At 40.4% G+C, this 23,142-nt stretch overlaps 1 protein-coding gene and 1 non-coding gene across 2 annotated transcripts; one reads left to right on the top strand and one right to left on the bottom strand.

The window, feature by feature from the left end:
- The first annotated feature begins 12,627 nt into the window (after nt 1–12,627).
- Nucleotides 12,628–21,195, top strand: LOC107809063 (putative glutathione peroxidase 4). The gene is made up of 6 exons (XM_075244157.1): nt 12,628–12,876; nt 12,976–13,052; nt 13,400–13,461; nt 13,614–13,732; nt 18,728–18,895; nt 20,789–21,195. The coding sequence occupies exons 1-6, from the start codon at nt 12,823–12,825 to the stop codon at nt 20,819–20,821; spliced, it is 513 nt and encodes a 170-aa protein (XP_075100258.1). The 5' UTR covers nt 12,628–12,822; the 3' UTR covers nt 20,822–21,195.
- Nucleotides 21,196–21,398: 203 nt separating this feature from the next.
- On the bottom strand, nt 21,399–21,470 carry TRNAE-UUC (transfer RNA glutamic acid (anticodon UUC)). The gene has a single exon. It is a non-coding gene; the product is annotated as a tRNA-Glu (tRNA).
- Nucleotides 21,471–23,142: the final 1,672 nt, after the last annotated feature.

Raw genomic sequence — 23,142 nt, 5'->3', positions numbered from 1 at the left:
TCGTAAGGATAAATCCAGGTCGAATTTTTCGAAAACGCCGACGGAAGACCCTGAATCGGTACACTTCGAACTAGACGAGGCCGGATTAGACGAACTAAGGGTCAAACACGAAATTCCTGCCCAAATTGACCTAATTCCGGCCGAAGGAGACGTGGTTCAAGTTCATCGACCGGGGTATTGCGCCTTCTACACGTACCCATTCCGTATAGGCTACTCTCTTCTTCTTCCTCCACTGGCGGAGGAGTTCTGCCGTATTACCAGGTCTGCCCAGCTCAAATTTCCCCGTATATCTAGAAGATTTTTCTGATGCTGGCGAAATAGGCCGAATTGGCCAACCATGGGGTTTAACTTCGTCACTTGCTACACCTCTTCGCGCCAAACTTCCTCAGAGGTACGATGCTGCATCTTCGACATCGTGGGACCAAGGGGCTGGTCGTGAAGATGGACGATAAAGCCAATATCCTTTCAATTTCCACTTCTTCTACGTCAAGATCGAACACGTAGTGGTGAATCCCAGTGGATTTCCCGAGGAGTGGAATTTTGCTCGTGAGTACTTTTTGATGGGTTTTTAATGTCTTTGTCTTATGTTTTGATGATCTAACAAACTTACTGTCAAGAACCAGATAGGGAACCTGGCACACTTGTTACACATTACAAATGAACAGATTCCAGCCTAGACTCCAGCTAATGTGAACTGCTGTAAGTGTAGAAAATAGAGAAACAAGACAAGGACCTGATCCCTTGTGTTTCCCTGATAGCAGTACGAAAGTCAATTGTGCAAAGCTGGAAAGTGACTGCCACAGAAATAGTGCACACAGTGCACAGTTTTGCAGTCACTTGCCTTTGACTTACCAAGTGCTTACATCATTCAAGTAATGTCATCAAAGGTGTATTAACAAGATCATTATAACAAAACATCACTTGAACACTTGAGAACTCACTTCAAGCATTCAAGTCTTCTGCAAATAGTGAACTTAATTCTCAAGAGCTTGAAGAACAAAGTTAAACGCTACTATGGACCAGTTCCTAAATCTAGTATTTTGTTGTCCTTAGTTGAGTTGTAACTTTGTGATTTTTCTTATTGTAATTCCTAAATTGCTTAGCTAGAAGCGTTGCTTAAGAACCCTTTTGTAAAATCAGAAACTTTTTGAGTTTGTGTTGCGACTAGAGTTAGTCATAAGTTAAAGTCTTTGTAACTAGTGAGTGACAAAGTGGCTTGTGGTAAGTGTATCACAAGTTAGTTGAGTTGAAGTCTTTGTAATAGAGTCATTACAAAGTGTCTTGTAATAGAGTGTTTACAAGTTAGTGAAGTTGAAAGCCTATAAGTGTAGGTCGTGGTTTTTGTCCCCTTGAGTGGAATTTTTCCACGTAAAAATCCTGTGTCTTATTTACTTACTGTTTCATTAGTATTCTCAGTGGAAACTCATAGAGGACCATGTATTCTATAGTTTGGTGGACTCATATAAACTAACAATTGGTATCAGAACGGGTTCCTCCTATCAGGCTAACACCTATGAAGGGTCCGTATGGCTGCTCTACCAAATTTTGAAGAAGGTCAATCTAAGTACAGACCACCCAGGTTCAATGGGCAATACTATGGGTGGTGGAAGACAAAAATGCATGATTTTATCATGGCTGAAGGTTCTGAGTGGTGGGATGTCATATGTGATGGTCCTTACATCCCAACAAAGGCACTTGCATAACTTCCATTCTCAATGCCAAAAAACAGAAATGAATACACCGACGCAGACAAGAAAGCTGTGGAGAAAACTTTTCGTGCCAAAAAGATTTTGGTATGTGGAATAGGACCTGATGAATACAATAGAATTTCTGCTAGTGAAACTGCAAAGGAGATATGGGAAGCTCTGCAAACAGCACATGAAGGAACCACTAAAGTAAAGCAATCTAAGATCTATATGATCACTACCGAGTATGAACTCTTTAGGATGAAGGACGATGAATCTATTCAAGATATGCACACAAGATTCACCTCCATTATAAATGAGTTACACTCACTTGGTGAAACCATTCCTAGGAACAAGCTAGTGAGGAAAATTCTCGGTATCCTGCCCAGTTCTTAGGAAAGCAAGGTGAATGTTATTACTGAAGCAAAGGACTTGCACGAGCTGACCATAGACGAGCTGGTTGGAAATCTGAAGACCTACGAGATGAAGAGGAAGATAGACAGTGAAAGAAGAGAACCAAAGAAAGAAAAGAACCTGGTACTCAAAGCTGATAGCAATGACTCGAGTGAGGAGGACAGTGACATGACTTACTTAACCAAAAGATTTCAGAAGATGATCAGAAGAAATGGAGGAATACTGAAAAGGGGCAGCTCTAGCAAACCAAAGAACTATGATCTCTACCATAAGTGTAGAAAGCCTGGGCACTTCATCAAAGACTGTCCTCTTCTCAAGCAAGAGTACTCCAAGTACAACCCTGAGAAAGCAACCAAGAGGAACCCGGTTCCTGACAAGGACCTCAAGAGGAAGAGATCTACTGACAATGTGGTGAAACAGGCTCTTGCAGCATAGAGAGACTCCTCTAGTGAGTCTGAAGATGAAACTGATGCAAGTGACAGCTCCATGATGGTAGTTGAAAGTGAGGAAAATGAATATGATTCAATATTTGCTTTGATGGCTCAATCAGATGATGATGAAGATGATGACAACAATGAGGTAAATTTCAAGGATGGCAACAGTGATGACCAGGTACTCTATAGTTTGGTGGAGTCATATAAACTAACACTTTTATCAACCATTCTCTTTGTTTCGTTTGGTTTCGTCGACGATCTTACTGATCTTCATTTTCTTTTGTGCAGACAAAAGGGAGCCTCTTATGTTGGTTGCCAATATTCGAGATAGGGTGAGCCAGATTTTGCCTTGTATGGTGGGGATTCGTGAGTGGTCGCAGTTCAACAAAAAGTTCGGTCGTAAGCCTTCTTTGACCAGTGAGTCATCTTGTTTTGACCTCAATTTCTTCGACCTTAGTATCGTCTTTTCTCTTCCCCCCTTTTTTTACGTCTTTCTTTGTTGATAGGTTGGAGGGCTCCGAGGAGGGCGAGGGCTCATACTCCCGGTTTTTGTCAGTTAGGTGCTTCGACTAGGCCTCTACTCGTCGTGACTGTAGGTGAATCCGTTCAGACTGTTGTTCCTTCTCGGACCTCGGCCTCGTATATACCTAGCTGTCAGGCTGGTGCACTACTAGTGGAGATTCTAGCTTCCTTAGGTTTCATTTAGTGGATGAGTTATCGCAGGGCGAGGAGGAATAGGCTCCGTTAAAAAGGCGAAGAATAGAGGTTGACAGCAAAACAACTGAGAACGAAGGGCCAATAAGGGCTAATCCCGGGCTGGCCACGGTTGTGCCTGAGGGCGGCACGATTTTGGACGTGGAGACTGTGTCCCCTTCAAATGTGGTGGTTTTTTTTATCGGAGATCGCCGTGGAAGGATAAGGGCGAACAGAGGTGAACGAGGTCATTCTGGGGAGCGAACTATCAACGTCAGAGCGAGTTGGTGTTTCTTCCTACGCCGAAGAGAAGAAGAGAGCTGTGGCCGTAGACGATGATGAATCCAGTTCTGACGTCGACCCCGAAGAGGAGATAATGTTTGATGAGGGGTTCACTCGGATCGAGGTGAGAACAGATAGATCTTCTCATTCGATAGTCATTCCTCTGGACTGTAACCTGCTAGCCAACACGGAGAGCGTGATCCCCTATTTGGTCCCTCTTTGCTCTGGTACTAATAACAGGACTCTACAGTCATTTAAGGATGCTGATCTGTCGTTGAACGTGTCTGGAATGGCTTTGCGGGTGAGTTGGTATCCTTATTTTTGTTCCTTGTCTCTTCTCCTTTTATTCTTACTGACTCTTTTCGACTATTTTTCTTTTTAGACTCTTATTTGGAGATCGAGAGTGCCCACTGATAGGAGAAGCGGAAGGCGGTTTTCAAGAAGATAGTTTTGAAGTATCGTCGGTATCGTGAAAAGTACCGTATGATGCGTGCCCGATTTGGTGCGGATGGTAATTTCCACTCCCTTAGAGATGAGTTGGGGCAGAAGGATGATGAGCTCGTGAGGTTCATCGACAGATGTAGTGAGCTCGAGGGATATATAAGAGTAAAGGAGGATGAGCTCGAGGTGAGCAAAGGGGTCGTGGCTGAGTGTGTCGACCTTCAAGCTCAAGTGGCGTCTTTGCGGGCTGAGCTTGAACAGATCTCGATTAGAGCTAATGGCTTGAATGACAAATTGATCGAGAAAGTGGCAGAGTTGGAAAAGACCAAGGAGGCCAAAATGACAGCTTTGATGAAGGTGGCGGCATTGGAGGAGGGCATTCGCATGCTTAGATCTGAACAGGTGAGTGAAGCGGAAACGGCCGTGTTGAGAGAGCCACGGCTTGATGAGCGAGTTGGTGGGCTCGAGAGAGATGTTTCGAGCCTTAGTGATCAAGTTGTCGCTCTTGAGGTCGAGAAGGCGCGGCCATTGGCCCGACCGTCCTCCTCTGATACTTCTAGTTTCCCGGACGTTCCTTGGCACTTATACGAGATATGGATCCACGCCGAGGCTCAACTGGACATATATAGGAATTTGATGACGGCGGGGAGGGTTTCTAAGGCCGATTTTGAGGATGCCCGTGTTAAGGTGTGAGATGCTAGGATTGCCTGCGGTTATGATCCTGCTATGCCGGGGACCGACGATGGCGAAAAAGATTCTTGCATCAGATGCATGGTATGATGGCAAGTATTTCGATGACGGGGGCGATGATGGAAATAGCACTACCGGGCAGGATGGTGAAGGTGGGGACGACATGGAGTAGTGTTTTGTACTTAACTTTTGTGTTTTTCTTCTTTTTGTTTTTGTGTGTGGGGGCGTCTTTCTGGACCTTTGTAAGATATATCCTTTTTTTGGAATGGAATGATCATAACCTTTTGCTGTATATTATTGGGCCTTCTTATTTTTCTTCGAATGTTTTTCTTCAAAAGAATTGTATTGGTATGCGCTATTTCGAACATGGACGAGTGTATCATTGATTGAGTTTGGGTGAAGTTGCATGTCGTCATACTTAACTCAAGAAGAAGTTGTAAATCAAACTCAAGTAAGGTTGAGTGTGAGTTGAATTCGAGTGTGGTCGAATATGATTCTTTACTAATTCGAATGAGGTCGAACGCACTAATTCGAACGAGATCGAATGTGAGTTAATTCGAACGAGGTCGAATGTTTAGGTAATTTAAACGAGGGTCGGATGTGAGTCGATTTGGGCGAGAATGCTAACTCAATCAATTCGAGCAAGGTCAAATATTGACTCTTAGTTGATTCGAACGAGATCGAATGTGAGTCGATTCGAGCGAGGTAGAATGTTGACTCTTAGTTGATTCGAACAAGGTCAAATGTGAGTCAATTCGAGAGAGGTTGAATGTTGACTCTTAGTTGATTCGAACGAGATCGAATTTGAGTCGATTCGAGCGAGGTCGAATGTTGACTCTTAGTTGATTTGAACAAGGTCAAATGTGAGTCGATTCGAGCGAGGTTGAATGTTGACTCTTAGTTGATTCGAACGAGGTTGAATATGAGTCGATTCGAGCGAGGTTGAATGTTGACTCTTAGTTGATTCGAATAAGGTCAAATGTGAGTTGATTCGAGCGAGGTCGAATATTGACTCTTAGTTGATTCGAATGAGGTCGAATGTGAGTCGATTCGAGTGAGGTCGAATGTTGACTCTTAGTTGATTCAAATGAGGTCGAATATGAGTCGATTCGATCAAGGTCGAATATTGACTCTTAGTTGATTTGAACGAGGTCGAATGTGGTGCATTGGTTAGCATGGAGTTAAAACTTGGTGGAGACAAGCGAGCATCATATGTTCGTATGTTTTGCTTTCATTTATATATAAAAGTTTACATGTTTTTCGAGCTGGTATTCTAGTCCTAGTCTATCTAGTCCCTTTATTGTTCAGCCTGGAGAAGTATTCGAGGGGACAAACAATGAACTTGCCAACTTGTAATCTACCCTGCTCGAACCTTAAACTTCGAGATGTCCTCCTTGTCGCCTCGTTAAAAACCTCCCCGAGAAAACCCAGTTGGGACAAAACTTGGGTGGGGGAAAAAGAGTATGGTCGGGAGAACATTTTTTCTTAGAAGTTAAAGTACTTGAGGTGGGCGATGTTCCAGTTGTTTGGTAATAACTTCCCCTCCATTGTTTCTAGTTGGAATGACCCTTTGCTTACTGCTGCCGTGATCTTGTATGGGCCGTCCCAATTAGGCCCTAGTTTTCCTTCTCGTGGGTCTTTACTCGCATGTGTTTTGGCTTTGAGTACGTAATCCCCTACTTTGAGCGGTCTGACCTTGGCTTTTTGGTTGTAATATCGCTCTGCTTGTTGTTTCTGAGGGACCATCCTTATGTAATCCATGTCTCTTCGCTATTCGAACTCGTTGAGGTCTTGCCTCCTACTTTCGTCGTTAGTCGGTCTGCTCTCGTATGAATATCCCAGGCTTGGTTCTCCGACCTCGACCAGTATCATTTCATCAGTCCCATAGACTAGCGAGTATGGTGTTTCTCCTGTGCTCATTTTCGGCATTGTGTGATATGCCCATAGCACTTCCGGTAGCAATTTCGGCCACAGTCCCTTGGTGTTCTTGAGCTTCTTTTTCATGATGTTCAATATTTGCTTGTTGGAGGACTCCGTTTGACCGTTGCTCGCTGGGTGATATGTAAGGAGAGTATTCTTTTGATGTGCCATTATTCAAAGAAGTCGACGATCTTTTTCCTAATGAATTGGGGCCCGTTGTCACAACTGATTTCTTTGGAATGCCGAAGCGGCATATGATGTTCCTCCATATGAATATGATAACTTCTTGCTTGCGTATTTGGGCGAATGAAATTGTTTCCACCTACTTGGAAAAATAGTCAGTTAAAACCAAAAGAAATGGTACATTACCTCATACCACTGGGAGGGGTCCGACGATGTCCATTCCCCATTTGATGAAAGGCCAGGGTGAGGTGACTGAGTGGAGGTACTTGCCCGCTTTGTGGATCATGGGGGCGTACTTTTGGCATTGCTCACATTTTTTATGAAGTTGGCGGCCTCTTTTTTCATCATGGGGCAGTAGTAGCCTACTCGTATGAAGCATCTGACGAGAGCTCGATTGCCAGTATGAGCTCCGTAGTGACCTTCGTATACTTCCTCGAGGATGTGCCGCGTCTGATTTGGGCCTAACAATTTTGCTAGGGGGCCGACATATGTTCTTTTGTACACGTTGTTATTGATGACGTTATACCTGGCCGCCTGCATTCGAAGTTTCTTGGCTTCTTTTTTATCGTCTGAGAGCACCCCTTCCTGCAAATATGAGACAATACGATTGTGCCAGTTCCAAGTCAAGTTTATAGTCCGTACCTCGATTTGTTCGATCGATGAATAGAGGAGAGTGACTATGTTCCTTCTTGGTTATGCTTTTAGTGGTCGCTACCAGTTTGGCGAGACCGTCCGCTTCGATGTTCTGCGCTCGAGGTATTTGATTGAGCTGGCATTTGTCAAAATCGGATAACAATTTGCAAATTTCGAGCTGGTATTTGTGTATCCATTGCTCCTTAATTTAGAAAGTCCTTGTGACTTAATTGACGACGAGTTGCAAGTCACATCGTAGTACTACTCGTCATGCTCCGTACATGAGTGCCAATTCTACAATCACGACCTCATACTCAGCCTCATTGTTAGTCATATTAGGGCACCGTATGGACTGGCAAATTATTTCGCCTGTTGGGACCTCGAGCACGAGTCCCGGTCCAGATCCTGACGCGTTAGAAGTGCCATCGGTGTACAGAACCCATTGGTCGTGCATTTTGGTGAAAGTACTGGTGTCTTCCCTTTCGACTTCGGACATTATTTTTGCACTACAATTGGCGACGAAGTCGGCAAGTACTTGCGACTTTATTGTCGTTCGCGGCTGATAGGTTATATCGTGCTAGCTTAGATCTATGGCCCATTTGGCCAATCTACCCGATAGTTCGGGTTTATGTAGGATATTCCTTAGTGGAAAGGTCGTGACCACTAAGATGGGGTGGCATTGGAAATAAGGTCTAAGCTTTCGTGAAACTACTACCAACGCTAGGGCTAGCTTCTCGAGGTGGGGGTACCTCGTTTCAGCGTCGACCAAAGTTTTGCTAATGTAGTAGATGGGAGACTGCGTACCTTTATTTTCTCGTACCAGGACTGCACTTAATGCGACATCAGACAAGGCCAGGTTGACGAGGAGACGTTCCCCGGGCTCCTCTTTAGCGAGCAACGGAGGCGAAGACAGGTATGCCTTCAATTTTTTAAGGCGTCGACACACTTAGAATTCCATTGGAGTCCATCTTGCTTTTTGAGTACGCCAAAAAATTTATGGCACCTATTAAAGGACTGTGAGATGAATCTTGACAGGGCGGCTATATGGTCAGTCAGTTTTTGCACCTATTTCTTGCTGGTCAAGTGTTCTGACATTCCTCTATAGCCTTGATTTGGTCAGGGTTGACCTCAATGCCTCGTTGCGATACTAAGAAGCCGAGGAACTTTCCCGAGGTTACTGCGAAGGCGCATTTCTCGGGGTTTAATTTCATTCTGTCCCGCCCGAGTATGTCGAAGGCTTCTTTCAAATGGTCGATGTGGTCTTCCTTTCTTTTCGACTTGACCAACATGTCGTCTATATATACTTCCATGGTTTTGCCAAGATATTCTTTGAACATTTTGGTTACCAACCTCTGGTATGTCGCCCCTGCATTTTTAAATCGGAACGACATAACTCTGTAATAGTACGTCCCTTGGTGTATGATGAAAGTAGTTCTTTCCTGATTTTCTTCCTCCATGAGGATCTAGTTATAACCCGAATAGGCATCCAAGAAACTTAACAGCTTATGCTCTAATGTTGCGTCGATAAGCTAATCAATGTAAGGCAGTGAGAATGAGTCTTTCGGGCATGCCTTGTTTAGATCTGTGAAGTCCACGCACATCCGCCATTTCCCATTTTTATTTTTCACCCTGACCACGTTGGCGACCCATTGAGGGTATTTTGACTCTCTGATAGAGCCGTTTTCAAGTAATTTCTCCACCTCTTCACGAACAACATCATTTATCGCGGCATTGAATTTTCTTCTAACTTGCCGTACTGGGGGGTGGAATGGGTCGACATTCAATATATGTGTTGCTATTCCTTCGGATGCCCGACATTTCTGGATGAGAAAAAGCAAACAAATCTGCATTGTTAGCTAAAATTTGATGGAATTTACCTGGTTCTTGGAGTTTGTGGCCTATATAGGCCTTTTTGCTGTGGTCACTTTTATCGAGCTGAATGGGGTCGGGGTCTTCCACAGTTGATCCCATAGTCTCCACAACTTTGGGGTCCTTGATGACATCTTTCCCTTCATCACCGTCAGACCTCGACCTCGGTAATTGCTATGCTTCTGCACCTTTTCCCTTTAACTGTTGAGTGTATGTGCAGTCTTGGGCAATGCGGTAGCATTCTTGGGTCGTGCGCTATTCTCCGCAAATGCTGAATACTCTCCACGGGGTGAGAAACTTGATGATATGATATAAGCTGGATGGGATGGCCCTCATGGCGTGTATCCAAGGCCGTCCTATGATGGCGTTGTACGCCGTATCTTGATCCATAATGTGGAACATAGTTTCGAGAGTGATACCACCGGCCAAAACAGGTAGTGTGATTTCCCAGAAAGTCCGCTCAACTAAATTGTTAAAACTTGTTAGTGTGATACAACGTGGCACTATCCTATCTTCGAGCCTCATTTGTGTGAGAACTCTAGGGTGGATAATGCACGCGTCGCTTTCCGTCTACCATAATTCATTTTACATCGGTATCTGAAATACGCAAAGTAATAACAAAAGCATCATAGTGAGGAAAAGTCAAACTGTGGGTATTCGAATCGTCGAAGATGATACTTTCTTCGAGGTCGTCATACCGTTCATGGGTGATTGATTGCTTCAACTTATGGGTGGTTGTGAACTTTATGTTGGTGATTGTCTCATCGCCGCCTCCACCGATGATCATTTGGATGGTGTAGGCTAGAGAGGGTGGCTTCGGGGGGCCTTGATGTTGTTCTTGTCCTCGAGTGAAGTTCGCCCTTCCTCAGCCGCTCATCAGTTCTCTCAAATGCCCTTGGTGGAGCATGTTCACTACCTCTTGCCTTAAGGCGATGTTTTCTTCGGTCTTGTGACCTCGTTCCTGGTATAATTTGCAGAGGGCATTGGACTTTCTGGTATTTGGATCTGACTTCATATTTTGTGGCCATTTCACCTTTGGGCCGAGCTTCTCTAGGGCGTAGACTATCTCTAAAGGGGAAACACAAAAATTGTGAGCAGATAGTAGTGGAGGCATACCTCTTTCGGTGAGTCCCTGTCTGCGACCTAGATGGACCATCGCCATGGCGGGAGGGTGGTATGATGGCAGTTTTGATATATGGTTGGTGTCTTTCACGGTTGAGGCGCTGACCTGCATGGTCCCTTCTGTTATCATTTCTGCGATCTTTTCTCAACTCTATTTAGACTGATGTCAACTGTTGGGTTGGTCTACTGAGGTCGTCCTCGTCAGCTTGCACCTCGGCACAATAGGCATTGTGTATCTCGTCCCAAATGGTAGGGGATATTTCATTAGATGGCTCAACAATTTCCTAGTCGCTCGCGAACCGCTCATGTTCATCCCATTTTGGAAAGCTACTACCGTCATTCCCTCCGACACATTTTGAAGTGTCATTCTAACACGGCTGAATCAGGCGAGGAAGTCTCTGAGTCCCTCGTCGAGTGACTGTTTAATAGCGAAAATATCATTTACCCTTGCCTCTGCTTTCTTAGCCCCGGCATGGGCGGTGACGAATTTGTCGGCCATTTCCTCAAATGTTTTTATGGACCGCGCAGGTAATTGTGAGTACCATGTCAATGCTCCCCCAATTAGTGTTTAATCGAACTTCTTTAGCGATATGGATGATACTTGTTCTTTGGCGAGGTCGTTGCCTTTCATGGCGGTGACGTATTGGGTGACATGATCCTCAGGTTCCATCGTGTCATCATACATCTTCAAGTATGAAGACATTTTGAATGTTTTAGGTATAAGGTGTGGCTCAGCTTCGTCACTATACGATTGTTCCCCGAACCTGTCAACGTCCCGTTTTGGTAACAACTTTGGGGCGCCCGGTATCTTGTCTAATCTTTCTTGGTGCTCCTTCATTTGGTCGCGGAGCGCTTTGTTCTCGTTCTCCATCTCCTCCATTTTCTTCAGATAGGCTGTAAGGGTGTTATTACCTGCATCATTAACAGGTGAGTGATACTTGTCACAGGAGGAGGGTCGTGCCGCTCATCAGTCTCTAATGTGATGCCGACTCATACATCCTTCTTTTTCGCCTTTTGGGCGGGTTTGTCGAGTATGCTGGTTAGTGTACTCGTTAGCCATGCTTCTAGTAGCTTTTTAACTGCTGGTGGTGCCTTTTCCGTTGTGGACGTAGAGGCCCCTTTCCATGGGAGGTTCGCTGCCGTGAGGGAGGGGTGAACCACTTTGTCTAGGGGAAGCATTTGGTTCACACTCTCCTCGTCTGTTCCATCAACGTCGTTGATGGGGTTTAGGAGGTTAGCAGTAAGGTTTGCCACTGCCTTCAATCTTTCCTCTCCATTATCTCTCATGTTAGAATGTGCACGCAGGAAAAAGAAATTTTTGTGTTGGGCTTCTTTTTTAGATCTAGAAAAACTAAGACTTTGACTAAAAAATCCCCACATACGACGCCAAATTATTTGACCAAAAATGAGTTAATCCTTGGTTAAACTAATTAATGATTTATCAAGATGGGACAATCCTAAATAAAGCTAATAATTCTAGATCTACAACGGATGATGTGAATAACAGTGTACTCAAAATGAGATGTGGGTAATAAATGTAACCAAGTGTTATGCTACGTAGAAAGAGCAAGCAATAAATAATATTAAATGGCAGTAAACATAAATAGATGGGAAGATTCGCCCAACATTGAAGAGGGTGAATGATTCCTTCCTCTGACAAGGATGAATGACATGAGTGAGATAGAATATTATGCACTTTCATGGATCTGATGGAAAAGACAATAGAATAGTTCACCAACGGGATCAATCTTAATGAAAAGTAGTTCTTTGTATTATATCTGAGAGCTTATCCTTTTACAAGTGTTCTTATCATGTGGAATCTTTCCCTCTTCCCCTCTTTCTTCCTAGGAACCCTAAAGTACAAATAGATAGAATATTCACTGAAATATTCCCTCTTGTGGACTCCGATATAAATTAGCCATTATTTCTCACTCTGCGTCTCGACCTCGACCACGATCACGACCACGACCAGTTGTCGAGCTACTCGACGCATGAGATTTCTGACCGACCACGACCACGCCACACTCAACACTTTCCAAATCACTCTCCTCGTGCAACTCTGCACGACTTAATCCCCGGTCTGATTTTGACCTATACAAATTTAACTTGAAAAATTAATTGCAACAAGCAAAAAGAGGATCAGACATAAATAAATCACATAAAATTCGGTCAAACATAAATTGGTCCGAGAAAGTTTGTCATGTTGAGTGGGAGAGCCACGCGTTTGGGGTATAACTGCTGATTTGGGCAAAAGTGATAACACCGCGAAAGATTAGGTGGCAAATGAAGTGAAGGTCCCAACTCCCAACCGCATTCACATTCGAGAAATCCAGATATGAGATACCCATTTTCAATCCCTTTAGCCAAAAGCTGTTATCTTTTGAATTAACCCCTCTTTATTACTATGTCATCTTTGCCCATTCCTAAATCCATTTCTCCAGTAGACTTATAAAAAAATGGGTGCTTCTAAATCAGTTCCGCAGAAATCAATCCACGAATTCACTGTCAAGGTCACCCTTTATAATGGTTTCTTCTATGTTAAGCCTCTTTTCTTATAATTTTGCTCTATTTTTGATGGTTTGTGTTTTATTTGTTATCCTATATTCCAGGACATTAAAGGGAAAGATGTAGACCTTAGCATGTACAAAGGCAAAGTGCTTCTTGTCGTTAATGTTGCCTCCAAATGGTTCTTTCTCCTTCTCTTCTCTTGTTCAGTTCTTGTTCTTTTTCTATTTTTTTGATAACCCCGTCCAGCTTGCCTGCACGTTGACTAATTCCTTGGTAGCTGCTACCTCTCACCAACACAGGTATCCGGTAATTCTGTCCACCAAAAAGACTTGGACAGATGAGAAAGAAATCATCTAGTGTCTGGGCCGCATACCTCGACTACTATTCTTTCCATTTTTCAATTCAAATCAAATGTTCAACTTTAAGCTATTTTCCACTGGTTCTCTGTTTCTTTGCCATGACAATTTTTATGGTACTACTTGTCCATATGGTGACAGTGTTTTTTCTTCTTATTGGCTGAAACAGTGGGTTCACAAGTACCAATTATACTCAATTGACTCAACTCTATAACCAATACAAGGATAAAGGTGGGTGGTCTGTTTAATGTCTTGGTCTGTTTCTTTTTGTGCTCTTATGTTCTTTCAGCATTTTGTTTCTCGCAGGTTTGCTCACTCTTGCTAGAAATATATTGGTGCCTCTGTACAGACTCTTAATGTATATATTTTAATTGAGTTTTCAGGTTTTGAGGTCTTGGCCTTCCCTTGCAACCAATTTTTGAAGCAAGAGCCTGGTACGAGTCAGGAAGCTCAAGAATTTGCATGCACAAGATTTCAGGCTGAATATCCCATTTTCCAAAAGGTATGCCTGGTAGAAATTTTGAAGTTTATGGCCCTGTCCCTATATCGCAATGACTTGCACTATTTCTTGTTACACTCTGAATAATCCTCATACATGTGCTTTGGCTTACACAAGTCATAAGCATATTCTCTGCTGGCTGTGGAAACAGTTTGTAAAGAACAATAACTTACACCTAAATTCCAAGCTTGTTTGAATGTTCAATATGAATCGTCACTATCTATTTTACTTCATTTGAACTTGTATCCAATATTCAATAATTTAGAGTCTTTTTTTCAGTAAATCTACCTAGATAACATCCTTCGATGTGGTTTTTAGGTCTATCCTGTCTCTTTTAACACCTTCAATTTCACGCGTTCACACCTATATACCAGTGCATCTAAAAGCCTACATTGGACATGGTGAAATCATCTCAAGCCACTGCCAACTTTTCTTGTTTTATCCTTTACGTGCAATTTTCTATTATATACTCATCTCGGGCCTCAGAGGCCTAACATCAACTGTAATGTAACATTTGACGTTTTGCTACCGTTCAATAGAACTTGCTTTCACTTTGATAAGTATCCTTCTATACCATAACATTCTGGTAACAGTTTTCCATTTAAACCATCCAATTTAATTCAATGTGTTACATCTGCATCTGTTGTACCATTCTCCATGAATATCAAGCCTAGATATCTGAACTCTCTAAATTTACATACTTTAATCCCGTCTAATCTCACCTCAATTTCACTCTATTTATGCTGTCTGCTGCGTATATACTTTTTATCTTTTTCTTATACTAAAACAAACTTACTTTCTAAAGTGTTTATCCACAATTCGAACTTTTGGTTATCACTCGAAACTATTTGGGCATGATAGTAAAACAAGTGAACTAGAAAGTAGTGAATGTAGAAACATGCAACTCTGTAATGAGAGCTCTAATTCAAACCAAAGGAACCAAAAGATCTGCCAATTTTGCAAAGAAAAGAGAAGGAAACTGAATGAAATCTGTAAGAGAGAAAAAAAGGTCAAATAGAAGATGCTTAATTCAATCCCATTCCCGCCATTAGAATACAAAAGCATCAATTTATAGGCTTAGGTAGTTATAAAGATCCCAACCTCAGACTGAAGACTCTAGTAAGAGCTTGCAATGAGAGCTAGTATAAAAAATAATGTGTGACCTGGCACTAAAGTGAAAGTTCAAAAGTTTGAAATGCAGTTCTAGCTGCCAAATGTTCTCTTCTTCTTTCTCAACCATAAAGTACTATGCATTTCTTTCTCTTTCAAACAAGTTTGAACTCTGGAAATTGCGAGTGAAGTAAAATTATCTCATGTGGGCTTCTGTTAAAAGATTCACTTATTGAACTAATAATTGATTAATTGTTATGTTCCCTTTACTATCGCTCTCTGTTCAAGTATAGCCATTGCTTCGAATAAGGGTTGTCAAACTGGTAAATTAGTCGAATGAGTTGCATTCTCTCAACCTTCTTCTTCAGCTGTGAGACATGGAATACTGATGAATTTCTTAATGTACTAGCAGTTAATAAAAATTTGGATGGTTGCTTCCAATATTTGAATGATATGGTATTACCCAAAATATTCAGAGGACAACTTCGAGTTCTTGTTAATAGATACTGAGGATTGCCTATAGTGTAGAGAAAATGGACTTTGGGGCTAACTTTACCCGAGAAGATAGCTTATGAAGTGAGGATTTACTAAAACCATATAAGGAGAAAACGATCTACTCCATAAATCAATATGAGACATTCTAATACCCCTCTCACGTCCAGGTTGGCCATTTGGAGAGTGGCCAAGATAACATGGGTTCCCCATGTTAAAATAACTAACTATAGGGATGTGTCTGACTCTAATATGTAAAGAAAATGGACATTGGAACCAACTCAATCTCAAAAACTGGCTTATGAAGTGAAAATCGGCCAAGACCACATAAGGAGACAAACTCCTTTCCCTCAATCAATGTGGAATATTCTAACACATAACTTTGTAACTTTATATAGATCTCATCGCTAATTGCAAAATACCCTTCACCTGCATTTGTATCCCTTTGTGCTTTTTGTAAATTGTTTCGCTACACCTTATCCCATAAGCTATTGCTTTAAGAGTTGATCTACTAAGGTCAACTTGGACTAAGATACCAAGTTGAAAGACAGTTGTGGTGATCAAAACTCATAGAGAATTAAATAGTGTTATCTGCTATGCTTAGTGGCAATTCATAATTTTTACCAATATTCAGCCAAAGAGAGCCATTTGTTCCACTTTATAGTCTGATGACCAATCACACATCTGAGGTTAGTTTCAGGATACCTATTGAGCTTCTCAGTTTGCCCATCTATTTAGTCTGAGCTCAACTACAAGTTAACCTGCATTATTTTTTAAATCCTTCTGAATGAGGCAAAGAAAAAGATTTGTCTCTGCCTATGAAGCTTTTAACTGAGAATGCCTTTGCTACTTTTATAGAAGTGAATGGATAAGTCTGGATTAAAATTGTGCATATTTGCTTGTACGGCCATGATGACCATGACCACTTCTTTCCTTAAGATCTGGGTAGGCTCTCAATAATGTCAATGGCTATGTATTCCCAAGCTTTATTTGGGATAGGTATGACTGCAGAAGCATTGAATTATCTACATTCTCAGCCTTGCTCTTCTAACAAATGTCACATTCTTAAACCATCTTTTAACATCATTTGCAATTGAGGCAAGCAGCGCACCAATCTAAGTTTTTGTTGTATAGCTTAAAATTCTTAAATGCCCACCTAAGATTGAAGCTGCATACTCTCCATTATTCAGCCCGCCACACTTTACCTTTATATTGGAGTGACATTTCTGTAAAGTAGTATCAGGAATTTGAAGGGGAGCCTTGGCACAACTGGTAAAGTTGCTGTCATATGACTAGGAGGTCACGCGTTCGAGCCGTGAAAACAACCTCTTGCAAAAATACAGGGTACGACTGCGTACAATGGGCCCTTGTGGTCCGGCCCTTCCCTGGACCCCGCTCATAGCGGGAGCTTAGTGCACCGAGCTGCCCTTTTTAGTATCGGGAATTTACTTTTTAGCAACATAAGGCAAACGCACGTTGCTTAAATCTTTTAGCAAATAAGTGTTTTTGCCTCGACAAAGTAATCACAACTCCTTTTCAAATCAAAGGAACATAAAAAGAATTTCGGTATTTGCAAAGCTAAGGAGAGGGGAAAACTGAAAAGGCGAAGAAAAAGTCAAATGGGAAGATGCGTAATTCATTTTGATCCTGCATATTATAATGCACCGAAAGATCAACTTATAGGCATAGGTGATTACAATGATCGTGACCTCATGTTGACATCACTGGTAACAACTTGCGAGGAGGGCTAATATATAAAGTAAAGATTAAACTTGGAGCAAATCGTAAAGTGACAATTGTGACACGCTGTCATAATTGCCAAAGGCTGCATACTCCTCGAGCTTAACGTACTATCATGACTAGAAGTTCTGACCAGAAACGGAGCTAGAGTTTCAAGCTTATGGGTTCAGAATTTTAAGCCTTTTAATTTATTGGGTTCTAAATTAACGATTTGTACTAATCAACAAATTTTTCAAGACAAGTACAAAATTTGAACTAAAGCTACTGGTTCGCCGAACCCGTAGCCACAACACTAGCTCCGCCCCTAGTTCTGATTTCTGTTTATTTGCTTATTATTCTCTTCTGCCATAAGTTATGCATAATATTTGGATCTTGGTGGTTTACTACTGAATCATTTAAGAAAAAAGAGCAAAGTGATCAAGGTAAAATGTCTGTTAAGAGCCTAGTGAAGAAAGCGTTGGTTATCTTGTTAACGACCAATAAGCTGATCAATATGTGTTGGGAAATGGCAGCGGTAGTTGTAATCGTTTAAATACCTCTATACGTTATCACCATGCACTTTACTATTGTATGATATAGACTATAAAGTTAGGCTGGCTCTGCTTAAATCTCTTGACATAAATATCAGACCATAATTGCTTCATCCTCTCTTCATATTATGAAACTTTAGGCCACCCCCCCCCCCCCTCCTTCCTTTTTCTTTTTCCTTCTCTGAATAAATATTGCTTGAATAATTTTTTCTAGAGTTATTTCACTTTAACTTTTGGCAACATTATACTTAAAGTGAACAATTGATATTAATTTTAAAATATATGTGACTTTGTGTGTTGCTCATTTTGAGGTATGTGATCATCTTATTTAAAAACTTAAGCTGTTAGGGAGAGTACACTTTTGTTTGTTTAATTATATTTTCAACACGCCTCCTCACGTGCGAGCCTGATTTTTTTGGGCCAAGTACGTGAAAATTCAATTTGATAATGGGTAGCCGTGTGACTCGATCCCAGGACTTCTGCCTACTCTGGTACCATGTTGAAATGTGTGACCGTCTTCTCTAAAAGTTTAAACTATTATAGCGAGCACAAGATTGTTATATCTTCAGCACTAGTGTACATCAACATATTGAAATGCTTAAAATATTTTGATTATTTACTAACCGCATTTAGTTTCCCTCAGCAAGGATGGTCTTGCACTGTTTGGATTGAAATTGTCCCTTGTTCTTATGTTGATGTAGTTGTGGTTTTATATTGTTAATTGTCCCACATTAGTGGAGAGAATGAGTTGTTGTCTCATTAAGCTTTGATTCTTATAGTCTTAAAGAGTCCAATTTTATATCTTTTCACATCCTACCTGAAATAACTTTAAAACTGTCATATCTCTATTAAGCTCTTATTTTACCCAGGGTGAAATTTAGGCTTGGAGGTTATTTCATTTTTAATCGAAGAGATCAAGTTTTCTAGTTATCATGAACATATTCTTGTCTTTCTGCCCTAATCTGGAAGCAGCCTCTTGCGGGGGATAACATTCTGCATACTATATGTCATTCAATCTTGTTAATTAAGATTTTGAACAAATCTATGAATAAAGTTTGTATTGTTGTTTGATTGAAACACAGAGGTTTTGGTAACAAACTGGAATCACAAACTATTTGATGCTCAGGTGCGAGTTAATGGGCCGGATACAGCACCAGTCTACAAATTCCTTAAAGCAAGCAAAGGTGGTTTTTTAGGTTCCAGGATTAAGTGGAATTTCACCAAGTTCTTGGTTGATAAGGACGGGAAAGTTATCCGCCGCTATGGCTCAACTACTCCACCATTATCAATCAAGGTCTCTCTCTCTTTCTCTCTCTGATGCTGAAGTTTGTCTGGTTATCCTTCTCTTGCCCTTAATGCTGTTGCAGTGGTTTTGAGTAAATACACCTTATCACTTCTCCTCAAGAACTCTGAGAAACCTCTTTGATTATCCTGTATACTTGTTCTCTAATAAACCTAAATGTTGGTTGTTCCCTCAGTCACCATTCCTTTTAGTCCAGAGGCCATAGTTGATAGTTTTTTGATAAAGTGGCCATGGTTGAAGTATAGCATAGTAGGATTGGATAAATTTATGCAGAGCCATCTTATTTTCGTTGGCCTTTTAGACCATTCCACTCCTCAGGCTATGGTTGTTTTTGTCTTTCTTATAAAACCTAAGTTTGCCCTGGTTACCATGGCATAAATATTTTGGGATCTTCTCGTGCAGGATAACACAAGTTATAGTTTCATACAGTGGGATGTGGGGAAGTTGTAGGAAATGAACAAAAAAGAAGAGAACTGCCCATGAACTGATAGTAGTGTTTGTTCAGAAGAATTTTACTGAACTCGAGAGTATGCTATAGTTGATAAAGTAACAGTATCACATTTTTTAGGAAAAAGGAACAACGACTATAGAGCTTAATAAATTTCCGTTTTGAACAGAAATATAAGACATTTGTTCTATCTCTTGTGGATAAGATTAGGAATGATAATATCTGGGAGAAGGTGCGTGTGGCTCACATTGATGACAAGATGCGGGAAGCGAGACTCAGATGGTTCGGGCATGTACAGAGGAGAAGCCCAGATACTCCGGTAAGGAGGTGTGAGTGGCTGGTTGTAGAGGGCACGAGAAGAGGTAGAGGGCGACCTAAGAAGTATTAGAGAGAGGTGATTAGGCAGGACATAGCGAGACTTCAGATTTCCGAGGACATGACACTTGATAGGAAGATGTGGAGGTCGAGTATTAGGATTGTAGGTTAGGAGGTAGTTGAGTCTTGCCTTACTTCGTACCTTTGTAAGACTAGTCTGGCAGGGTTTTTGTATAAGATCGCTAGTGGCATTGTTGTGTCTTACTATTTCGTTTTTCATAGTGCCGGGCCTATTTACTAGCTATCGCTTTTGCTTTGCATCTCTTCTGGATTTCATGCTGTTTCTATTTTTCCTATGATTTCTGTGGTGGTAGTGATATTGTCTCCTTTTGCCGTTTGTCTTCTTGAGCCGAGGGTCTGTCGGAAACAACTTCTCTACTCCTTCGGGGTAGGGGTAAGGTCTGTGTACATACTACCCTCCCCTAGACCCCATTAGTGGGATTTTACTGGGTTGTTGTTGTTGTTGTTCTACATTTTCTAGAAGTAATGTTGCCCACTTGTGGCACAATAGGCTAGGTCATGTACCCTTTGTAAAAATGAGTAAAATATCTACTATACCAGCCAATTTTGCTCCTAAAGAACCCTTTTCACGCAACATCCAGGGAAGGGCTGCACCCCAAGGAGGTGTGATGTAGACAACCTACCCTAATGCAAGTATCAGTGAGTGACTGATTCCACGGCTCGAACCTGTGACCTATAGGTCACACGGAGACAATTTGATCGTTGCTCCAAGGTTCCCCTTCTTATTAGCTTCTACATCTGAATCTCTTATTCGCCTTGGGATGTTGTCAAGTTGTGGAATGAGGGAATAAAGACCATATATTAGTGCCAAGTAGATTGAGGAGTCTTCAACTTGTTTACATTTCAGGTATCTCATGTAGAGATCATGAACTAGTCCGTCTTTATATTTTGTCTAATACTTCAAGTTTTTCATGTCATATATTTTTGGGTCTGATGATATCCAATTGGAGAACTAATTGCTTGTTCCTGTAGTTGGTCCATGTACATTCCTAAATGGCGTTGACAGCTAAGTAAAAAATCTTGCTTGATTTTTGTTGCAGGCTGATATCGAAAAGGCAATAAGCGAGAATTGACAAGGTTGTGTCTAGTTCAGAAGTGCAGTCTATGAAACTTACGATATAAAGAAGAGAGAGCGAAAGAGGCTTTCTGTCAAATGCAATTTTCTTATTCTTGGTGTGCTCTTAAGTTCATTCCTTTTGGTGATGTTGAGGTAGTTTTCAGCCTTTGTTTGGAGGATTCACGTGCTGCAAATATGAAAACGTAACTAAATTGGTCCTGGTTACCTGATATTGTACATTATATTATTGTACCGTCTACACTTCCACTATCCTTTTATGTAAACTGATTATTAACTGTTAGAGATCGTTTGGTTCACAGGCAAGTTTTGTATGGATTATAATGCAGAATTATATACAGTGACAATTATTGTTGGATTATTCTATTTTTAGATGTTTCGTTCCTCACATGCTGAGGGTCTATCACTGGGCATGTTGTTGTTCGTTGTTCACATGATTTGGAGATAAGGTATATAATAATAATTATAAAAGTATATACTCTGTATAACATACTGGGAAACATGCCCTTTTAATCGGATAAATAAACAAAGAGTAAAATACTATTTGAGAAGGGAAAAAGCGAAAAGGAAAATAATTCCGTTACCGGGAATCGAACCGGGGTCTCCTGGGTGAAAGCCAGATATCCTAACCGCTGGACGATAACGGAAGGTTGTTATTATTGTTCCCAACAAACAATTTTATACGTGAATAGGCCAACAAGGAAAAAAATTAAGGCGAAAGAAAGAATGATTGATCTAGTTGTTTATAATAATTGCAGTGTAATTTAACTAGTTGTTTATAACAGCGTAATTTAACTAGTTGGTCTATAATACAACTTTATTCAATTTCGTACTTGGTTTATTAGCATGTGTGGAAAAAAAATAATACTTGGCATGAGGCAATAATAAACTAAAGAAAATAATAATTATCAATATCTAAACATTTTGAAAATGAAAGTTATGTTGCATATGAAAATATGAGATAAAACATAAGTAATCTTGAATTTATCTCTTAATTATTTTTTTTTAATTTAAACACTTTCTTATAATGCTGAATTCAGAATTATAAATATGTAGAAATGTATTTGCATTCGATGTATATGCCAAGCAAATATGTTTCTGTAAAGTTTATCACTAAGCCATGGTAAACTTATATATGTATATATTCATACTTTAATTTATCACTCAATCATAGTAGATTAACATAGTTTGGTGCATGCATCCGGATTCGCATAAATTCTTTCTACAATATTTAGAGCAACTGATAGATAATACCAAGAGAAAATTAACAATAAGCAAATAAAAATGTAATGACACTTATGTCAATTACGTGATCTTAAAAAAATGATAAGTCAATAGTCACTTTTAGGGGTGTCAATGGTTCGGTTCGGCCGGTTATTTTATAAAATTTGTACCATACCAATTTTTCGGTTATTCTATTATGTATAACCAAAATTAGACTTTTCGAAACCGTCCCAATCATGTCGGTTTCTCTTCGGTATCGGTACGGTTCGGTTAATTTTCGGTAATTTTTTAATATCATATAAAAATCACCAGTAGAAGTAGAATTTCAATAACATACGTTCTTTTATAGGACTTAGCAAAACTCTCTAGACATTTTTACTGTTTAAAAGGTGATGAATTAAAAAAAAAAAGATGACTAGAGTATAGATCCATCAACTATTCTACAACAGCGTAAAAGAAATCAAACAAAGGCAAATAAAATATTAATCACACGAGTTGAAAGATATACCAAGCTGGGACTCAAGAATAAAGTCAATCGAAGATTAAATATTCAAAAAGATAAATCTAAATTATATGAAAGGAAACATATTCAATATATTGTAGTTTGCTACTCATAATCGCTAGAATACTTTGTGTCTTGCTAATAAAGATACTTGAAATAACTTAGTTTAAGTAGAAGTAGCATAATAGGTTTTAGGAATTAGTATTTTGAGTTTAATTATTTGTTGGCTTGTAATAGTTTTCATAATTCCAAGGCTCAAAGAAAATTTAATGCATTATTATTTTTAAACTTACTAAATAAATATAATTTCTACATGTAAAATTTATTCGGTTCGGTTCGGTATTTTTTCGGTTTATTTTTATAAAATAAAAAACCTACTCTAATTATCGGTGCGGTTATATATTTATATAAAAATCTACGGTTTCTTAAAAAGAAACCTAAAAATCGATTCGGTGCGGTACGGTTCGGTCAATTTAGTCGATTTTCGAATATCCATTGACACCCCTAGTCACTTTAGCTCAATTCTCAATTGCTTGTGATTGAATTGTGCGGATCGTACAGATAAAATCGTTACATGATTTTACTATAATAAA

Source organism: Nicotiana tabacum, chromosome 22 (genome assembly GCF_000715075.1).
Source record: "Nicotiana tabacum cultivar K326 chromosome 22, ASM71507v2, whole genome shotgun sequence".
Classification (NCBI taxonomy): domain Eukaryota; kingdom Viridiplantae; phylum Streptophyta; class Magnoliopsida; order Solanales; family Solanaceae; genus Nicotiana; species Nicotiana tabacum.
The sequence above is the reverse complement of the archived record's forward strand: the minus strand, read 5'-3'. Positions and strand labels throughout refer to the sequence as shown.

Coding starts and splice junctions, on each gene's coding strand:
- LOC107809063 (XM_075244157.1), top strand. CDS start 12,823: ATGGGTGCTTCTAAATCAGTTCCGCAGAAATCAATCCACGAATTCACT. Junction 13,733..18,727: donor AATATCCCATTTTCCAAAAG/GTATGCCTGGTA, acceptor TTTGATGCTCAG/GTGCGAGTTAATGGGCCGGA. Junction 18,896..20,788: donor CTCCACCATTATCAATCAAG/GTCTCTCTCTCT, acceptor TTTTTGTTGCAG/GCTGATATCGAAAAGGCAAT.